The following is a 22,129-nucleotide window of genomic DNA, read 5'->3' on the forward strand; positions in this document are numbered from 1 at the left end:
ACTTTTACTTATGTTAAATGAAAATTGAAAGTTGACCAAGTTGTTATTTATATCCTCAAGAAACATCTGGAGTTCTGCCTCACTTTTCTGCCATATGAAGACAACATCATCAATATATCTGCGCCATAGCACCAGGTCCGTCCACAGTCTATGCATCACATGTTGCTCCTCCCATTGGGACATGAAAAGATATGCATAGCTGGGGGCGAACCTGGTGCCCATGGCTGTTCCTCTAATTTGAAGAGAGAACTCTGATCCAAAATTGAAATAATGTGCTCTACACCTTCTGCCAGGTATTCAATCTGTTCTATTTGAAAAAGTTGACTCTTTTCCAATTGTATTTTCATTGCTTCTATACCCTGTCTATGGTCTATCACTATATACAGTGACTGTACATCCAGGGTCCTAAGAACCAAACGGGATCATATTCTAAGTTTTCGATGATTTTTATGATTTGTGTGCTATCTTTTATATATGTTTTTTTACTACCGGTTTAAGTAATCTTTCAATATATTGTGACAGATTAGACGTTAGAGACCCAATCCCTGAAATTATTGGGCGACCCGGTGGGTTCTCTAGATTTGTATGTACTTTTGGTAGACAATAAACGACTGGTAGTCTTTGTTGTGTGTTCAAAATGAAATTTGCTTCTTGTTCTAATAAGATCTTATTATGAATATATTTTTGTTATAAGTTTGAAAGAGATTGACTGAATTTTTTAGTAGGGTCTTTAGGTAATTTTTCATATGTAGTCTGGTCTAATAGTTGTCTTCTGCATTCTTGGTCATATTTTTCAATATCTAGGATCACGATTGCATCCCCTTTATCTGCTGGTCGGATAATAATATTATTTTGAGATTGTAATTGTTTTATTGCTTGGATCTCCTGGTTTGAGAGGTTGGTCGTATTGGTGTTATTTTGTATTCGTCTTATATCAGATTCTACACATTTACGGATTGTGGCAATTTCCTGGCTTATTTCCTGTCTGGGAAACTTTGTCGAATTTTGTTTTAGTTCAGTATGTCTATATTTATCATCATTTTCTGGGATTTGAGCAGTGGAATTTAAAAAAAATAAAAATTTCTAACACATTTTTCTATTCCTATGAAGGTATGGAATTTATAAATTTTGATGGTGGGTGCAAATTTTAACCCTTTGCTTAAGAGTTTGATTTGAGGCTCCGTTAATTTGGTAGTGCTAACATTAAATATTAAATGCTTGTTATTTTCCATATCTATCTCCTGTTGTGGGTTCTTCGTTTTTCGTTTTCCTCTCCAAATTTTTCCCTTCCTTTTTCTTGGGTGTAATGTCGGTAGTATTGTTTCTGTAGGACTTCCTATGGGTAATTGGGTTTCAACTGTGTGGGTGGGTTCCGTGTCTCTGAGGATTTGTGATGATGGTATTCTCTGTATTCCCAATCTTGATTATTCCTGTTTCTTAGCTTGTATTGGTGTAGTGTAGAAAGGGAGGAGTGCTGTGCTCGATTCGGTGATTGCCGTGAAAGTCTTTGAATGCGTGGTCTGTGGTGTGGTGGTGTTTTGTCTAAAAAATGTCGATTAGATAGTGTTTAATATCTTTTAGTGACAGTGATATTAAACTTTGATTGTGTAGTGTCCTGGTCTATTTCTTCAATTTCCATAGTGTTTTCACGTGTGTTTAGTGGTTTATCTCGTCCTTTTTTTGTTTGTATGTTTTCCCCATTGTTCCTAATTTTTTAAAATATTTTTATCCATAATTTCCCGTTTTAGTTCATCTAGACTCTTGCATAATCTGTCTTGCCATGTATTATATTCCTTGTACTTGGGGAGTTGTTCTATCTTGTCTTTCATATTATCTATTTTCTGTGTTGTGTCATTTAATATTTGTATTCTTCTTTTAATGATTAGTTGAACTAATGCTATGGATTGGGTCATCAGGAGGGACTCCCATCAGCAAATGTATATAAGTCCGAATAATAAGAAGTATGAATAATATAAGAACCTAGGAAATACTAGGATCACACACACCTTCCCTTACTTTTTATTTTATTTTTATTTTTGGATTTAGATATATCTTTATTTTATTTTTTATGTCAATACTGAATGATACAAATTAATATCTTGGAAAAAAAACTAGGTATGGAAGGGCTCACACTACAAAGGGATGGATAACGAGGGTTCTCTGCTCTCTGGATCACTCTCAATCCAGCAAATATAGAGTGCAACAACAATAAATAGGGCAGGCACACCTCTTTCTGGTATGGAAAAGATAGAGTACGTGTAAAATGTATAAACATTTATTAGCTCAAATACATATTGAATACATGAATATTAAAAGAACTAAAATAGAAAATATTTTAAAAGCATGGTTAAAGAAACCCCCATCCACAAAAACTGTATGTACTGTATATATGAATAATCTGTGAGATATGCAAACAAATGGACAACAGCTGTCAATTAGAAAACAATGGAAATGCAAACAATAGATAACAGCTGCCGATTCAAAAGTGGAATTGCTGCCGATTAGAAAATACAAGAAGTCTTCGTTTCAACCTAAAAAGAAACAACCTATGGAAAAAAAAGGTATAAAAATGCAGATGAAGGCCTCCATTTATTATTGTTGCACTCTAAATTAATATCTTCTCTTTCAATAAGATCTATGCTTTGTAAGCAATCAGAGCAAATTTGAGATGGAACTATCAACATGTCACCATCCATACAATTCAAACAACAAAACGCACAAAAAAAGAAAAAACGCAGTAGTACCATAATAATAACGCAATAAGACATTCCAAGATCTAGACTGTGCATTTATTATGTACAGCCTACTCTGAACTTTACTCATCCAGAATGACAATATATATTTGGCCACAGAAGGGCTTAAATAGCCGCACAAAAGAAAAGAACAATAAACAGAGAATGAGAAAGTCCAATAGCCACCCCGGATTTTTGGTGTAACCAAATCAGGGGTATAAAAGTAGGCTCATTGGTAAATATGGGTAACCATTGAGGAAGGGATTATATTGGGACCCCGAAAAACGTCTGGTGAAGAGTATACACCCGCATACCACAGGCTTGACAGTGAATACCATCTAATTATTCTTATTCAGAAGCGCTTTCAGCAATTTTACCATCTCCCTGGCGATCAGCGCATACTATTGGGAAAGATTGGCATCAGAACACGTGGGACGCTGAAAGAGTGACATCACACCCACGTGACACCTCAACAAGGAAACTCCAGGAGGGAAGCCGGGCAAACACGAGCGGCAACAGTCCGCAAAGACGCCATACGAGCGGCAGCAGTTTGTAGATTAGCGAGACCGCGCATATTTCAGTTCTCCCAATCACAGGTATAACCACTCCCACTGCGGCAAAGAGAAGTCAGGTCCCACAGACTTCCTCTACTTTAGAACATCCTGTGGAGCTTTTAAATTCACCAATAGTGAAGCACAGCTATTTAGATCTCAACTAAAACTGTGCTGATATACTCACAAGCGCACGCAGGTAACAGGCACTTTAAGTGAATTCTAGTCATCTTTTCTCTTTAATAATCATATCCTATGGTATTAAGGTCCTAGGAATAAAGTTCCTTTCATAGTGAAGTACCATCAATAACCGTATACAAAAGGGTTTATTGTACTCACAAGCTTCTTTAAAATAAAGCATATTAAACACAATTCCCGCGTCCTCATACAGCCCAGGCTGTATGAGGACGCAGGATTTGTGTTTTATACACTTGATTTTGAAGAAGCTTGTGAGTACAATAAACCCCTTTGTATACGGTTATTGATAGTTCTTCACTATGGAAGGAACTTTTTTTCCTACGACCATAATGCCATATGAGATGATTATTGAAGAGAAAAGAAGATTGAATTCACTTGATGTGCCTGTTACCTGCGTGCGCTTGTCAGTATATCAGCACAGTTTTAGTTGAGATCTAAATACTGTAGCTGTGCTTCACTATTGGCGCATTTTGATGCTTCACAGGATGTTCTAAAGTAGAGGACATCTGTGGGACCTGACTTCTCTTTGCCGCAGTGGGAGTTGTTATACCTGTGATTGGGAGAACTGAAATATGCACGGTCTCGCTAATCTAAAAGCACTCTGTGTGAATTGAACCCACATCACTTTGGAGACTCGCTGTGAATTCCATCGAAGCTAACGGACTGGAATTACTGTATTTATTATACGAGCGGCAGCAGTCTGCGAAGACGCCATAGGAGAGAGGTAACAGTAGTTTGGAGTAATCAGAGCCTTGCCACATGGGGCGCCACGTTCGGCGCAATACCCATCTGCTTAAATATAAATGTATATGCATCTGTATTAACTATTGTGGGGGGACAGAACTGTTATAAATGTAGTAAAGACAGAGGAGACTATAAACATCTGCTGTGGGAATGCCCAGGGATAAAAGATTATTGGATCAAAATATTCCGGAAATTGCGGGATAGTTCCCCTATGAAATACGAAGCATGCATTAGTTATGTTATCCTGGGCTCTCTTCCAGAGACAGATAAAAATAAAACTGAGCAGATACTTTGGCTCCGGGGCATCGCCCTGGCCAAAATAATAATTGTTAAATATTGGGGCACCACGGAATATCCTAATTTTCAGGAGTGGATGGAGCGGATGAATAGGGTTAAGCAATATGAACACATCCTCGCCCAAACAGCAGGGAAAAAGGCAGCTTGGTTGCGGATATGGGGCAATTGGAAATGATAATACTAGGCGTAATGACAGTAGCTCCGCGGAAAAAAGGGGGTTGGAGGGAGGGAAGGGGGGCCAAAAAATAAGAGGGAAATTTAGTATAGGATGAGACGATGTATTATTGTTTTGTGATATCGAAATGGAAGACTGTAGATTTCTATCCTTTGTAAAATAAAATATAATTATAAATAAATAAAAAAATTAAAAAAAAAAACTATTGTGGGGGGACAAAACAGACTATCGAAGTATATTTAAAACAAAAACAAATATGATCCATATGGCCACATGAGCTCCTATGAAGTCCTGTTTGACACAAGTGACCACATCTGCTTATGTGAGATTCCGCTGCTTATCACAAGGAATTGATATAAAGAATCACTGCTGAGAAAGGAGATTGCAGTCTTGTGGATATAAGATATTGCATCTGCCTATGCAAAATTCTGCTGCTCTTGGATATCAGCATTTGAACTTATATTTACTTTTGTGAAATGTTGTATCTATTTTTGTGAAATTCAACTGATATAAAGAACTATCTGTGGACATTTATTTCTGTGGACATTTATATTGAACTTTTGACCCCAATTACTGCTTATGGCTACAATTAACTTTGACCCAGATTATTACACATGCGGTCAATAACTGTATGTTTGCAAGGTTGGCAGACGCTTCATTTATGCGTATTTAGGAAGATACAACTTTCTTAACTTCATCTTGCTCTTACAAGAGACACTCCTGCCCTAAGGGCAAAGTTTTATCATTTTTATTTCAACTTTTTATTTGAATTTCATTTTCTATCCACCCCTCTACTTTTTATCCTTAAATAATTTTTGCATCGTATTTTATCTTATTTTATATTGCACTTATAATAAAATAGTTAACACTCATAACTCTTTATTTCTGCGTGAGATTGGGTGTAGAGTGCCTGTCTGCATAATAACAATACTTTTCCCACACACTGATTGGGTGACTCAGAAAGACATTGAGCACCTTATATATTATAGCAGCTGGGTGAGCCACCATACTACATTTAGATTCTACTAATAACACTATATACACACAGATTATTTATTGGTCTAATATGCAAGTGCAGATAATGGTACAGTTCACAGATAAAGTCAGTTACCAGATATGTATGTGGTCCTTTAAAGCTGTAACCCTTAGCAGTATTCTTGAATGCTATGGTCACATAGGAGGCGGTGACATAAGAAGGATTTCCATGTCCCCCCAAACACGTTACACAGCGTGACCTCCCTTCAGAAAATAACCTGTTTCCTCTGCCGGGTGACAGCACATAGGCAGGTATGAAATCATAACTCCACATATTCCTTACACCTCCATCTTCTTCTTTCCTGGTACTGGGCACTATTGCGAGATTCGTCCAAACTGAATAGCTTAACCTTCGGATTTGTTTGACAGACAAAATTATGTGAAATTCGTAACTATACCAATTAGTTTATAATCAATTTGCTCATCTGTACTTTAATGCACCTTCACTTTTCTCACAGTAAAGGAAAGAATTAGAGGTTAGTGATCTTTTTTAACTGACAGTGAGTATTGATGAGGCCTCTTGCTATTTATTATTAGTTTAAAAATTGCAATATCATGATTTAGTGTGCATAAATTTGCTTTAAACTTCCAGTCTAGAGAACCTGCACATTAAGATGTCGTACACAGAGTATACTTTTTGACAGAAATATATTAAGCCTATTTACTCATAATGTTTTTTAAGAAGGCATGCATTCTAGGAATGTAGTATTTTAGTAATACATATAATCAAATGTGCACAGCCAAATACAACATAAAAGTTGATGTACTGCTTTGTTCACTAGGAATACAGAGGCCTAATAAATCCTGAGTTGTGACTTTCTATAGTACAATAAAGAGTATAATGGTTTGAAATGTGCTTAAATGAGAAATCATTACCATTTTTATCCTGAGATTTTACTCATTGGTATGCTACATCTACAGAAAAGTTTACTGATGATTATAGAGCTCTAATTAGTCCCAGGAGGGTGCTAAAAAGGCCGAGCTTCTGCTCATTAGTCTGGCTACATGGTTGGAAGCTGATTTTAGGTACATTTAATGTGCATAATTTACCGTGAATGACACACACCTATGTGTCTTTTTCATTTCCAGATATTGCAACAGCTCATCCCGACAAGAAGTCCATTTTAATGTATGTAACATCACTCTTCCAAGGTCTACCACAAAAAGTATCCACTGAATCTCTTCGAGAATTGGACACATTGCCTCGCCAAATAATCCCTTCGGAAGAGCAAATCAGACATTTTGATCAGCGGCATTTCTCTCAGCAAGTATGGAAGGTTTTCTTTATATTATAAAACAGAACATATTCAAATTTGTGGTGCAAATACATAAAATAATTGACTCATGTAACATAAAATTTATATACATTCATACAAATGCCGTTTGACAGTTCTGTGCTCCTGCTTTCTAAGATACTTTTGAAAAGTGTCAATTATTTTTTTGAAAACTTTTCAGTGTATAAAGAAACTTTTTTCAGTAATATCTGAAAATGTTTGTGTTGTAGCGGTTTAATGGGCAAATATATTGTTATATAATTGACAATAACGTAAATGATCTATTCACACTCCATGCAAATAGAATAGAATTCTCAGAAAATACTTTCTACTGCTAAAGGATTAGAAACTAGCGAATGCACATGTCACAATAGACGCTCCATTGCTAAAAGACTGCAAAATAGTCAATGTGCATATGCCAAACATATATACCGTCTGTCTGCACTTTTTGCAAAAAATTAAAAATAATTTATGTCAATTCACTGAATCTGAAAAATATATTGTTCTATTTTTAAATTCTAATATGGATATATTAGTTATAAATGAGTTATTAGCTGTTATTTCCTGACTGGAATCCAAATTTTGGACATATATTTTTTAAGGTTTTAAACTGTAATACTTCTTCGTATTCATTCAAATTATTGGAGAATTCCAGTTATATCAAGTTGTCTTCTGATTAAAAGATAGGGGATAACTATTAGATTGGTGGGAGTCTGACAACCGGGATCTTCACTGATCATGAAAGTGGAACGCCATACCTGGTGGGGCCCCACAAAATCAGTGAAAGCAGCAGATTGAGCATGAGCGCTGACACTCCATTTATCTCTATGCAACTGCCACAAATAGCCAAGTGCTGTACTCAGCAATCTCTGGCAGTTCCATAGAGATAAATGGAGAATCATTGCACATGCTTGACCCAAGTCTCTCCATTTATTTTGTGGGACCTTGCAGGGATTGCTTGGTGGGGGTCCCAGCAGTCAGGCCCCTACAATCTAATATTTATTTTCTGTTCTCTCATTATATTGTGTTATTACTTGTGCATATTTTTATTAGTTAGATTTTTCACTTGTTACTGACAATGAATTTTGTGCACCTCTTTTATATATTTTATTTCTGTTATTGAATTTATTAATTCTTCCATGAAATTTTTTGTGAGATTATGTATTTTCATGATTTTTTTGTCCCTATTGTCTAATCACTTATGGCCTATCAATAATTTATTTATGTATTATGGCCAATAGAAGTGACTGGCTGCGATAGTGAATGATTTTGATATTTGATTGGATTATATGATGGGTCCCCTGTTTATGTAAATTTGAAAGCAAGATATCATTGTATCTTGGTTGGTCATTGCTATAAATGTATTATAATTGTTTTAGATATGTAGAAAGAGATCTGGAAGGCTGTTCCAGCTTTGCTGAAAGGTACCATAATGTCCTCCAGTCGCATTAACTGCACACAGTGTTTCTTGTCCTGATGATTCTCTGCACATTTGCCAGGTTGTGGCCAAATGTCTGCAGAACTCCATTATAGTTAATGAGGCTGGTAGGCATTCCAGTAACTTCTGGCAATGCTGGATCTAGAGAGCTCCAGCAGGCTGTTCTCTGCTGAGACAGCCTGCCAGATCTTTTACCACCGCCTTAAAGGTACTCCAAAAATGCATTTAATGTCCATCAAGTGAATGGGTCTGTGCTAAAGGTGCTTGCACACACACAGACAGCTTGGGCTGCTGTGTGGCAGAAATCATTATACCAGCACTGTGTCCCCTTTATTCTCAGGATCAATTGGGGTCACAGAGGTATGACCTACTTAGCTTGGCACCAGTTTGAGGCTATGTTCACATGGCAAAATCAGCAGCAGAAAATTCTGTGGCAGAATCAGTAGCAGAAACTGTAGCTGAAAGCAGATGTTTTATATGTGATTTTATAATTTAGTAGTGGTGTTAGTGGAGTTTCTACAAGTGTTTTTGAGTTTTTTTCCCTTCCTCATTGATTCTATGTAATCCACAGTCAAATATTCTTCAAAGAAGTAACATATCACTTCTCAAACATTCTTCAAATTAACTGCTGAAAAATCATCTGCCATGTGTACAGTGTATGCACATAGTTGACATTTTTGTCCAGAAGTCAATGGTAAGCTGTTAATTATGTTTGAATGTGGGTTAGGCCTCATTGTGGAACGGCACGGACAGCCATTAATATAACTGCCTATTCTTGTCCGCAAAACGCGGACAAGAATAGGACAAGTTATATTTTTTTTGCAGACCACGGAAAGATGCAATTGATGCGGACAGCACACGGAGTGCTGTCCACATCTTTTGCGGTCCCATTGAAGTAAATAGGTCCCCATCCGAGCTGCCAAAAATGCGTCTCGAATGCGGACCAAAACAACGGCCGTGTGCATGAGGCCTAACACAGCAGAAACTCTCTGTTTTCCACTACAGAATCAGTAGAAAACCTCACTGAGTGCAAATGTTACTGCTTTGCAAATTATTTGATAGGTGGGCTAAAAGCAAAACAATTCTGTCCTTTCTTGGGGTTTATTTTCACTGTATTCAATGTACTATAAAAACGAGACCATAACTTTATTGTACAGGTCAGTACAGAAATACAAAATTTCAATTTTTATTTTATTTTACTACAGTCGTGGCCAAAAGTTTTGAGAATTACATAAATATTGGAAATTGGAAAAGTTGCTGCTTAAGTTTTTATAATAGCAATTTGCATATACTCCAGAATGTTATGAAGAGTGATCAGATGAATTGAATAGTCCTTCTTTGCCATAAAAATTTACTTAATCCCCAAAAAAACTTTCCACTGCATTTCATTGCTGTCATTAACGGACCTGCTGAGATCATTTCAGTAATCGTCTTGTTAACTCAGGTGAGAATGTTGACAAGCACAAGGCTGGAGATCATTATGTCAGGCTGATTGGGTTAAAATGGCAGACTTGACATGTTAAAAGGAGGGTGATGCTTGAAATCATTGTTCTTCCATTGTTAACCATGGTGACCTGCAAAGAAACGCGTGCATTGCGTTGCATAAAAATGGCTTCACAGGCAAGGATATTGTGGCTACTAAGATTTCACCTCAATCAACAATTTATAGGATAATCAAGAACTTCAAGGAAAGAGGTTCAATTCTTGTTAAGAAGGCTTCAGGGCGTCCAAGAAAGTCCAGCAAGCACCAGGATCATCTCCTAAAGAGGATGTAGCTGCGGGATCGGAGTGCCACCAGTGCAGAGCTTGCTCAGGAATGGCAGCAGGCAGGTGTGAGCGTATCTGCACGCACAGTGAGGCAAAGTCTTTTGGAAGATGGCCTGGTGTCAAGAAGGGCAGCAAAGAAGCCACTTCTCTCCCAAAAAAATATCAGGGACAGATTGATCTTCTGCAGAAAGTATGGTGAATGGACTGCTGAGGACTGGGGCAAAGTCATATTCTCCGATGAAGCCTCTTTCCGATTGTTTGGGGCATCTGGAAAAAGGCTTGTCTGGAGAAGAAAAGGTGAGCGCTACCATCAGTCCTGTGTCATGCCAACAGTAAAGCATCCTGAGACCATTCATGTGTGGGGTTGCTTCTCATCCAAGGGAGTGGGCTCACTCACAATTTTGCCCAAAAACACAGCCATGAATAAAGAAAGGTACTAAAACACCCTCCAACAGCAACTTCTTCCAACAATCCAACAACAGTTTGGTGGAGAACAATGCATTTTCCAGCACGATGGAGCACCGTGCCATAAGGCAAAAGTGATAACTAAATGGCTCAGGGAACAAAACGTTGACATTTTAGGTCCATGACCTGGAAACTCCCCAGATCTTAATCCCATTGAGAACTTGTGGTCAATCCTCAAGAGGCGGATGGACAAACAAAAGCCCACTAATTCTGACAAACTCCAATAAGTGATTATGAAAGAATGGGTTGCTATCAGTCAGGAATTGGCCCAGAAGTTGATTGAGAGCATGCCCAGTCGAATTGCAGAGGTCCTGAAAAAGAAGGGCCAACACTGCAAATACTGACTCTTTGCATAAATGTCATGTAATTGTCGATAAAAGCCTTTGAAATGTATGAAGTGCGTGTAATTATATTTCACTACATCACAGAAACAACTGAAACAAAGATCTAAAAGCAGTTTAGCAGCAAACTTTGTAAAAACTAATATTTGTGTCATTCTCAAAACTTATATTTGTGTCATTCTCAAAACTTTTGGCCACGGCTGTATTTTTTGTTTAAATGGATGTATGTGAGTGGGCTTGTTTTTGCAGGTAGAAGTGTAGCTTTGATAGTCTTTTGATAATATTTTATAATATTTTTTAATGTTAGGTTTCTGTTTGGGAGTCACAATTTTGGACATTGCAATACCAATTAGGTTTATTTTTATTTTTTTTAATATCATACATTGGAAAGGGTTTTTTCTTTTGTATTATTTGTTTTTATATCATTTTTTTTAAACTTTATTAACCATAATGTTACTTTTTTTTACGTTCCCTAGCATATTTTAAATGTTTACTGTTATCCTATTACATGTTATTAGGATGACATTACAGCCACTCCACACTCCACGTCCCACCGTCATACATATATGTTGTGGTAGGCAAAAGGGTTAAAGATATGGTGCCACTAGAGATACAAATTTAATAAAATTCATTTTGGGTCAGATTTGTCTGAATCATGCAAGAAATTTGATTCAGGTACAAATGATTCTACCTGAATCAAAAGTGCTTTATATGCCTGGAAAATCTCTCTCTCTCTCTTTCTCTCTCTCTCTCTCTCTCTCTCTCTCTCTCCTCTCTCTTACAAAATACTCCCAAATTGAATCTCAATAAATCAAAACTTGTAACTAATCAGTATTTACAGCGCCCCCATGTAGTTTCACTTGTGTCATGTCACATAATACATAATTACTACTGCCATTTTTTAGGATCCACATTATTCAACATATACATAACCTATATGAAATGCAAGTAGCCCCTTAATATAATAACTGGTTAATATCTTTGATGGCAATCATGTATTAACAAACACAATATCATCCTACAACTTACACAATGAAGAAGTTTCAATGCACATTGCAAACTGAGATTATTTTTCAGTGTTCTATGCAAACAATGTTATTTAGGCTACTTTCACACTAGCGTTTGGGGCTCCGCTTGTGAGTTCCGTTTGAAGGATCCGTCCAGCCCTAATGCATTCTGAATGGATGCGGATCTGCTCAGAATGCATCAGTCTGGCTCCGTTTGTCCTCCGCTCCGCTCAGCAGGCGGACACCTGAACGCAGCTTGCAGCGTTCAGGTGTCCGCCTGGCCGTGCGGAGGCAAACGGATCCGTCCAGACTTACAATGTAAGTCAATGGGGACGGATTCGTTTGAAGTTGACACAGTATGGCTCAATTTTCAAACGGATCCGTCCCCCATTGACTTTTAATGTAAATTTTTTTATTTTTTGTTCATGGTAATGCAAACGGATCCGTTCTGAACGGATCTAAGCGTTTTCATTATAGGTGCGGTTCCGTCTGGGCACATACCAGACGGATCCTACCTAAACGCAGGTGTGAAAGTAGCCTTACTAGTACTAAAAACCCTATAAACACACTCAAAGATCAAGAATATATTAAAGGATTTTTTTTTTTAATTATTGCATTATACTCATTTTAAGCTAAAAATAATTTCTTCATTTGGTCTTGGTCTTGGTAATAAATTTTTTTAACCCCTGTCTTTGTGAAGCCTTGAGTTTCTCTAGTAGCAGAATCTGAATGTTCACTCTGTTCCGTCAGCTGAGAGACTCCTTATCTCTGGTCTCTGCCCTTATAAACACTCAATATATCTCAATTCTAATATTAATGATAAGATTGTGGCTTAAATAAGTGTTTATACATTTTTTGTAATTTAGAGATAAGGATTATTAGATGACAGGCACAAAGTGAAAGTAAAAATTATGATTCACATAGCTAGACAGAACGGCTCAATATTTTTAATAAACACCAATTAAAAAAATGATGTATAGCCCACAATGAGTAAAATGCAATCATAAATTTCCCCTGAAGATGTACATAGCCCTCATACATTCATAAAACCATATCTAAAGATTAACGTACCCCTTTATTAAAGTATGCAACTATACAAGTACTGTTGTCCTGGTACTTAAGGACACATGACGTACCGGTATGTAATGTGTATTTCCGATCACCGCCGCCCGGCGGGCGGTGATGGGAACCTGATGCCTGCTCTTATCATTGAGCAGGCACCTTGGCTAAATGCACTGGGGGTCCCATGACCCCCCAGTGTCGGCGATCACCGCAAACTGCAGGTCAATTCAGACCTGTGGTTTGCGACTTTTACCTGTGGTTGCGGCGGCTGGCGGCAGTGCCATCGTGTCCCCATGCGGCTGTAGGGGGGACCTGATGGCATGGAAGGCAGCGCGATCGAGCTGCCTTCCGGTGACGAGCCTGTGAGATCCAGCCCCCTGGATCTCACAGGCCGGAAGCTGTATGAGTAATACTCACTATATTACTCATACAGCCAATGCATTCCAATACAGAAGTATTGGAATGCATTGTAAAGGGATTAGACCCCCAAAAGTTCAAGTCCCAAAGTGGGACAAAAAATAAAGTGAAAAAAAAAGTGAAAAAAATTTAGTTTTCCCCCAAAAAAATTTATAGTTTCAAGTAAAAATAAACAAAAACGTCATTTTCCCCAAATAAAGTTAAAAAAAAAATTGGCAAAATATAGGGGGAAAAAAAAGTTTACATATTAGATATCGCCACGTCCGTATCGACCGGCTCTATAAACATATCACATGACCTAACCCCTCAGATGAACACCGTAGAAAATAAAAAATTAAAACTGTGCTAAATAAACCATTTTTTTGTCACCTTACAACACAAAAAGTACAACAGCAAGCGATCAAAAAGGCGTTTGCCCACCAAAATAGTACCAATCTAACCGTCACCTCATCCTGCAAAAATCATACCATACCCAAGGTAATCGCCCAAAAACCGAAAAAATTATGGCTCTCAGACTATGGAAACACTAAAACATGATTTTTTTTGTTTAAAAAAAGAAATCATTGTGTAAAATTTACATAAATAAAAAAAGTATACATATTAGGTATTGCAGCATCCGTAATAACTTGCTCTATAAAAATATCACATGACCTAACCACTCAGGTGAATACCGTAAAAAAATTAAATTAAAAACTGTGTAAAAAAAGCCATTTTTTGTCACCTTACATCACAAAAACTGTAATAGCAAGCGATCAAAAAGTCACACAGACCCCAAAATAGTGCCAATAAAACCGTCATCTCATCTTGCAAAAATAATGCCCTACTTAAGTTAATCGCCCAAAAACTGAAAAAATTATGGCTCTCAAACTATGGAAACACTAAAACATGATTTTTTTGTTTCAAAAAAGAAATCATTGTGTAAAACTTACATAAATAAAAAAAAGTATACATATTAGGTATCGCCGCGTCCATGACATCCTGGTCTATAAAAATACCACATGATCTAACCTGTCAGATGAATGTTGTAAATAACAAAAAATAAAAACGGTGCCAAAACAGCCGGATGTCAGCCGGATGTCTCTTGGAGATCGATCGATCGATCGATGAGTGCCAATTATCTAAAGCTTAATGGACTATTGTAATGCCTTGTACATGGGACTCCCTAAGAAGAACTTGCATAGACTTTAACTTGTGCATAATGCCGCAGCAAGGCTCTTAACGGGTGTTGCCCGCAGAGAGCATATCACTCCCTCTCTTAATGCCTTGCACTGGCTCCCCGTCCAACAACGGGTGATATTCAAGATTGGATGCTTCATGCATAGGGTATTCCATGGTGTGGGGCCCTTGTACCTGCGACGTAAATTCACCAGGTACGCCCCGTTTAGGACATTGAGGTCTAGTAACTCTGCGAATTTTAACATCCCGCAAGTTAACAAGATCAGACGTGGAGGTAGATCCTTTTCGGCTCAAGGGGCCAGATTTTGGAATCACCTACCCCTGGCCCTGAAAATGATTCCCAGTCTTCTCTCATTCAGACGTGCACTGAAAACTTTACTTTTCAAACAGGCGTTTGATCTTTCTATATAACACTTATTTGGTTTATATAATTTTGGGGGTTTTCTTAAATCTTAGTCTATAAATTCACGGTTGGTAATGTTCTTTTATTTTAAAAATACTTTTTCCCAACATTTATTAAATTATTTTCTTCACATTCTCTATATCTCGTCCGAACCCTTTGAACCTTGAGATCCCCCTACCTTCCTCCCCTTTTTCTTGACTCTCCATTTGATAAGTGCTAGGAAATTGGTCTCTGGAATAGGTGCCTTATTCTCTAGGCCTTTGTGGCCCATGGCAAAGTGTCATGCCTTCTTTTTTTCCTCCCTGTTGAATTAGTCAGCTAAGCGCATCGAGGCCCGAAGGGTAAGACTGCATGTACACAAGACTATACATCATTTCTTGTTACCTTGCCTCACAAAAAGTGTAATATAGAGCAACCAAAAATCCTATGTACCCTAAACTAGTACCAACAAAACTTCCACCCTATCCGGTAGTTTCTAAAATGGGGTAACTTTTTTGGAGTTTCTACTCTAGGGGTGCATCAGGGGGGCTTCAAATGGAACATGGTGTCAAAAAAAAACAGTCCAGCAAAATCTGCCTTCCAAAAACCGTATGGCATTCCTTTCCTTCTGCGCCCTGCCGTGTGCCCGTACAGCAGTTTTCAACCACATATGGGGTGTTTCTGTAAACTACAGAATCAGGGCCATAAATATTGAGTTTTGTTTGGCTGTTAACCCTTGCTTTGTTACTGGAAAAAATTGATTAAAATGGAAAATTTGCCAAAAAATTTAAATTCTGAAATTTCATCTTCATTTGCCAATAACTCTTGTGGAACACCTAAAGGGTTAACGACATTTGTAAAATCAGTTTTGAATACCTTGAGGGGGTGTAGTTTCTTAGATGGGGTCACTTTTATGGAGTTTCTACTATAGAGTTGCATCAGGGGGGCTTCAAATGGGACATGGTGTCAAAAAAAACAGTCCAGCAAAATCGGCCTTCCAAAAACCGTATGGCATTCCTTTCCTTCTGCGCCCTGTCGTGTGCCCGTACAGTAGTTAACGACCACATATGGGGTGTTTATGCAAACTACAGAATCAGGGCCATAAATATTGAGTTTTGTTTGGCTGTTAACCCTTGCTTTGTAAAAGTAAAATCTGCCAAAAAAGTGAAATTCTTGTGGAACACCTAAAGAGTTAACAAAGTTTGTAAAATCAGTTTTGAATACCTTGAGGGGTGTAGTTTCTAGAATGGGGTCTTTTTGGGTGGTTTATATTATGTAAGCCTCGCAAAGTGACTTCAGACCTGAACTGGTCCCTAAAAGTTGGGTTTTTGAAAATTTCAGAAAAATTTGAAGATTTGCTTCTCAACTTCTAAGCCTTGTAACATCCCCAAAAAATTAAATATCATTCCCAAAATGATCCAAACATAAAGTAGACATATGGGGAATGTCAAGTAATAACTATTTTTGGAGGTATTACTATGTATTATAGAAGTAGAGAAATTGAAACTTGGAAATTTGCAATTTTTGAAATTTTTTGGTTAAATTTGGCATTTTTTCATAAATAAAAATACAAAATTTTGACTTCATTTTACCAGTGTCATGAAGTACAATAATAAAGTGTAAGCGTTTTAAAGTTATCACCACTTAAATTGACACTTGTGAGATTTGCAAAAAATGGCCTGGTCCTTAAGGTGAAATAAGGCTGTGTCCTAAAGGGTTAAAGTCATCTGACAACCTATATTTGTTTGCTAATTCTGTTGCTTAGAATTTGCATACATGGACATTCTGATATTCCAGTCTGACAGAACAAAATGAGAGGAACATTTGTGGATGAAATAACATACTTTTTATGCCTGTAGGAGTGATTAATAAAAAACGCAATATATTGAAACCCAGTCCTGGCGATCACTAGAGGTACCAGTTGTTAAACACTCAGCAATCTAATAGTTACACCGTATCCAGTGGATAAAGAAAACTACATTTTAATTGACCTTAAGGTGTATGTGTGTTATGTAAGCGGGTGTGGACCCACTGCACCACTGACTGTGTATACTCTACCTGGTCTTCAATAGAGTCTCTGATGGTGAGTATAGGCTTGGGTTATTAGGCTAGTTGACAGGGGCTACTTCAGAGCTGTCCCCGAGTCAGTTGCAGCTGACCAGGGGATCAGAGTATTTGGTGCAAGCACTGATGGGACTTGCGTGGCCAGGAGGTTCCGGGTCTGGACAGGCGGCAATAAATCAGAGTCAGTAAGTGAAGTCCATAAACGAGATCCGAGGTCAGGGGCAGGCGGCAAACAGGCAAAGTTCATAAACTAAGTCCGAGGTCAGAGGCAGGCGGAAAACAGGCAAAGTCCAGGAGTTCAATAAGCAAGGTCCGGTACACAGGGAAGCAGACAAGAGAGACACCTTAGCACTTGGAGATAGACAAGCTAAAACCATGAGGTTGCTCAGGCATCTTCCTGTAGTAAGACGAGCCTTTAAATACCTGCTGCAATTTAGCCATAGGCTGGTGAGACAGAGGGTGTGTATGAGTTGCCTCATAGGTGAACAGAGACACACCCACGCAAGCTCAAACACCAGTGCAAATCTCCGGCAGGAGAACACAGATAGCATAGTTAAGCTACCTGCTGCCCGCGTTTGTCAACATGGTGGCAGGAGGAAAAAGAGGGAGCCCGGCGCTCATGCCCACGGATAGGGGCAGCGGCGCCGGCACGGCCCGCTGGGCTAACAATGTGTCTACAACAGGAAAATAAAATTGTGAGGTCCACTGGGAACAAATGTGAATGATAACAATATCTGTAAAGCACTGTAGAATATGGTGGTGATCCATAAACAGCAGAAAGCAGAGATTTGCATCACTGTTTGTATACACATTATGCAACACTCATTTTCCTTAAAGTAAAGAAGTCAAATTACTTTGATGGATAAAATGGATTAGGAGAGATTTGCTGGTAGATTCTGGCTTTAAAACATATGTCTCTTGGTCTGTGCATTTACCAATCTGTGTGTGCCTTTTGTCCTCTCATCTCTTCTTCTTAGATCACTGTCAATGTAGCACAGGGACGTGTGCACACCCCTTCACCTCCTCCCAAACCTCGCTTCAAAAGCTATGCCTACACACAAGCTGCTTATGTCATGTACCCTGACCAAAAAGGGAGGCAGTACCCTCCACAGGTCTGTTAAAATATTTTCCTGTGTAAAAAAGTTTAATGTGCTTATGCATGCTGCATGTCATTGTCTAAGTGTTGTTTTAGTGGTAAACCAGACTAACTGTCCAAATGAGACTTTACTAACTCTGTAATACATTAAGCAAACATAAGATTATGCTGTAAACTAAGGCTAGTTTCACACTAGCAATCATGAGAGACTGCAGGGGGGCTTTCTGAATCCAGCATTGCCAGAAACTACACGATTGGTGTCCGGCTCAATTAACTGACATCCAGCGCCCTGACAATCAAGCATGCCTTACAGATAAGCTGAGGAAGGTCCTTTCGTGACCAAAACATCCGGTCATCTTTATTTTTATTTTTGATTCTGGTGAAAATTGGGCAACTGGATTATGAAAATGATGTATGAATAATAATTCTCCTCTTAAATGCAAAACTAAAAGATCTGAGTGCCTCAATTTATACTGCATATAACGTGGCTAATTCAGCCTTTTGTTGGCACCAAAACCCTGAGTGCGGTTCTCTATTTCTTTTAAATTAGCTGACATAGGTATTATTCTGGTAAAATGAATGATATTGCTATTGATAATTCCATAGACATAGAAACTAAATACTGCTAAAAAACTATAAAGTTCAGTAATACAGATATTTTTTTACATCATTTTACCGTGTGACATAATTAATATTTTAACTTTATTCTATGGGTCAATATAGTTAAAAATAAATTGTGCCCTGCATATTTTGATAGCTATAACTTTTTATGTTTATTTTTCAATTAACAGAGCTTATGTGAGGGATTATTCTTTGTAGAATGTGTTGACATTTTCATTAGCGCTGTTTTGGGTGCATATATGACTTTTTATCACTTATTATTCTTTTTTTTTTTTTAGACAGGATAAACAAGACAACAGTTCTAGCCTTTCTTTTTCTTTTTACTTTTTTAGAGTGTTTGCCATGCAGATAATGAGATAATGTATTCGTTCGAGTCATTATGGACTTGGCAATACCAATTACTTTTTTTATCTTTTTAAATAAGAAAATATTTTTACTGGAGAAATATAATTTTTTTTATGTTTTTAAACAGATTTTTATTATTTTTGTTTAGTCTCACTAAGGGAGTTGAACATCTGATATACTGATATCTCATACAATACACTGCAATAAATGTTATATCTGTTAGTATTACATTGACTGAGAGCCTGTTAGACCTAACTTTGGATCTAATAGGCTTCCATAGATGGTAGGCCCCCAGACTATTGTTGGGGCTACAGCTACCATATCAACCATTGCCATCTTGTGCTCACTCTGGGGATGAGTGATGAAGGCTTCAGTTACAGTGAAAAGTCCTTTAGTTACATTGATAAGTCCTTTAGTTTCTGCATTTGTTATTGGCTCTGATATCTAATATCTAAGGGGTTAAATGTCTGATATCAGAAAGCACACAATCAGAATGAACCAACTTCCCTTTAGAAACTTGAAAAAGTGTTCCCACAAAATATAATCCACCTCTATATCCCAGCCATTATTCTTCTTTCTTTGGCAATTACAATGTTATTTTTATTATTATTATTATTATTATTATTATTATTATTAGTAGTAGTAGTAGTAGTAATAGTAGTAGTAGTAGTAGTAGTGGTAGTAGTAGTAGTAGTAGTAGCAGTAGTAGTACTAGTACTAGTAGTATGTAAATGTTATTATTAGTATTAGTATTAGTAGTAGTAGTAGTAGTAGTAGTAGTAGTAGCAGCAGTAGTAGTATGTAAATGTTATTTTTATTATTATTATTATTATTATTATTAGTAGTAGTTGTAACGGTCACGTCCACACACACACAGGGGGAAGGATAGTGACCACTGCACTCCACCCTCACCCCTGGCCCTGCCTACTTGCCTCACGAGTCCTGATGACAGGGGAGAACTGGACAACAGTCCCTTACTTAGGATATGTGCAGGGAGGACAGACAAGACAAAATACGGAACGTGAATGGACCGGGTCAGAACCAAGAGAGCTACGCAGTACAGAGGATAAAGCAAAGAATGGTCAGGAGAAGCCGAGGTCAAATACCAGGAGAGTAGAGAAGTACCAGAGGAGTCCGCAAAGAGTAGTCAGGTGGGAGCCGAGGTCACAATACCAGGAGGGATACGCAGTACAGGAGGAGCAGGCAAAGAATCGTCAGGGAACAGGATCAGGTGAGTATTCAGTAGTCCAACAAATCGCTAGGAACCTAGAATTAACAGGCAACCTATGGCCAGCAGGCTGACTGTTAAATACTGAATAGCTGGGGTCATGTGACGTGGCCAGCGTCACATGACCCGCAGCAGGAAGTACAGCCGAGCACCGAGAGCCCAGCTCGGTGCTCATACCCCGCCTGGTTGCTGGGGAAACTGGGGACGCCGGCCGCGCGGAGGAGACATGCGCGGCCGGTCCATCCCGCCCGCTATCACCAAGGAGATGAGGACGCCGTGCGCGTCCTTGCTCCTGCACATGAACGGGACACCGGCGGCGCTGAGGAGAGTGAGCGCCCCGGCGTCCTGTGACAGTAGTAGTAGTAGTGGTAGTTGTAGTAGTAGTAGCAGTAGTAGTACTAGTACTGGTAGTATGTAAATGTTATTATTAGTATTATTAGCATTAGTATTATTAGCATTATCATTATTATTATTTTATTAAGATTGCCGATATACCTTAATTTTGTATATTTTTTTTAACAATTCTTCTCATTGGTATACTTTGAGTCTTGTATAATTATTCTGACATGCTCCATTTCACAAATGAATATCAAATTACTTACTATTTTATTTGATATGTTTGTTTTCAACCCTATCTACAAGAATAATAATTTGATCATTTAATTTGTTTAGTAAAGCTCACAGACGAATTACTATTGTAGTGTCAAAAGGAAAGGGAAATTCATACTTTCACATTCCAATATCTCTTCACAAATATTAAATATGCCATAGCTGAGTAGATAGACAGATAGATAGATAGATAGATAGATAGATAGATAGATAGATAGATAGATAGATAGACAGATAGAAAAATAAAAGAAGTTTTAGTCTTTATCAGTTAAATTACCTTGGTCACTAGAATAGACACCAATTTGAAATTACTAAGAGAAGCCGAAGTGTAGTCAGAAATCAGGTCAATTGTAATCTCCAGGTGAGTGGTCAATATGTGATCATCCAGAGGATAAGAGAAGGTCATAGTCTGTGGATGTACCAGGGGTATTGCATCAGGTATCAGATATGAAATCCATGAACATGACAGGAGCAGAATTAAGGTCAAGGTCAAAGTCAGGAATAGTTTAATAAGCAAGAAAATATTTTACTTCACAGGAAAGGTACATTATGCCAGACTCCTCTATAAATAGACCACCAGATGTATCAACATTGGTGGTGGTTTCTATCACTGTTCCCTCTATGTTCTCTGGATTGAAATAGTTAAAAATACCAAACTTTGCAGCATGCAAAGCTGCTATTGGGCTTGTTAAACCTTGTTAGTATGTTGTTTTAAAGCTCTTTTTTTCCAGAACGCATATCTTAGGGAACACTGATCTCTATATCAACTTTCTGTGGCCTATAGCTGTAAGACTGCAGCTGTTGGTAAGAGGACATTATAGAAGCGAGTGGGGAATGAGTCTGGCTACCTTTATAAAACGTAGCAGGCAGCTGTTGCTTGGAGAGTCATAGCCACCAGATTGGATCCACTGCTACAAGACAACAAGAGTAACAAAGATAGACAGAGATTGGGCAGCATCTGGTCCATCTGGTCCAATTATTAATTTTCATTGATCATTATTGAAATAGAAAAGATCTGAGTATCTGCTAAATTAAACAATGATGTAAATAAATCTGTGACTGCTGAATTTTTACTAATTTACTGTGTGATATTAAATAGTGATTG

General features: G+C 37.9%; 1 protein-coding gene across 1 annotated transcript in view; it reads left to right on the forward strand.

The window, feature by feature from the left end:
• DMD (dystrophin) overlaps positions 1 to 22,129 on the forward strand; it is a 3,443,536-nt gene that overhangs the window by 946,591 nt on the left and 2,474,816 nt on the right. The window contains 1 exon segment of the mRNA XM_040424996.1: positions 6,822 to 7,000. Within this exon segment, the coding sequence (XP_040280930.1) occupies positions 6,822 to 7,000 (179 nt within the window).

The sequence above is a fragment of the Bufo bufo genome, chromosome 3 (assembly GCF_905171765.1).
Source record: "Bufo bufo chromosome 3, aBufBuf1.1, whole genome shotgun sequence".
Classification (NCBI taxonomy): domain Eukaryota; kingdom Metazoa; phylum Chordata; class Amphibia; order Anura; family Bufonidae; genus Bufo; species Bufo bufo.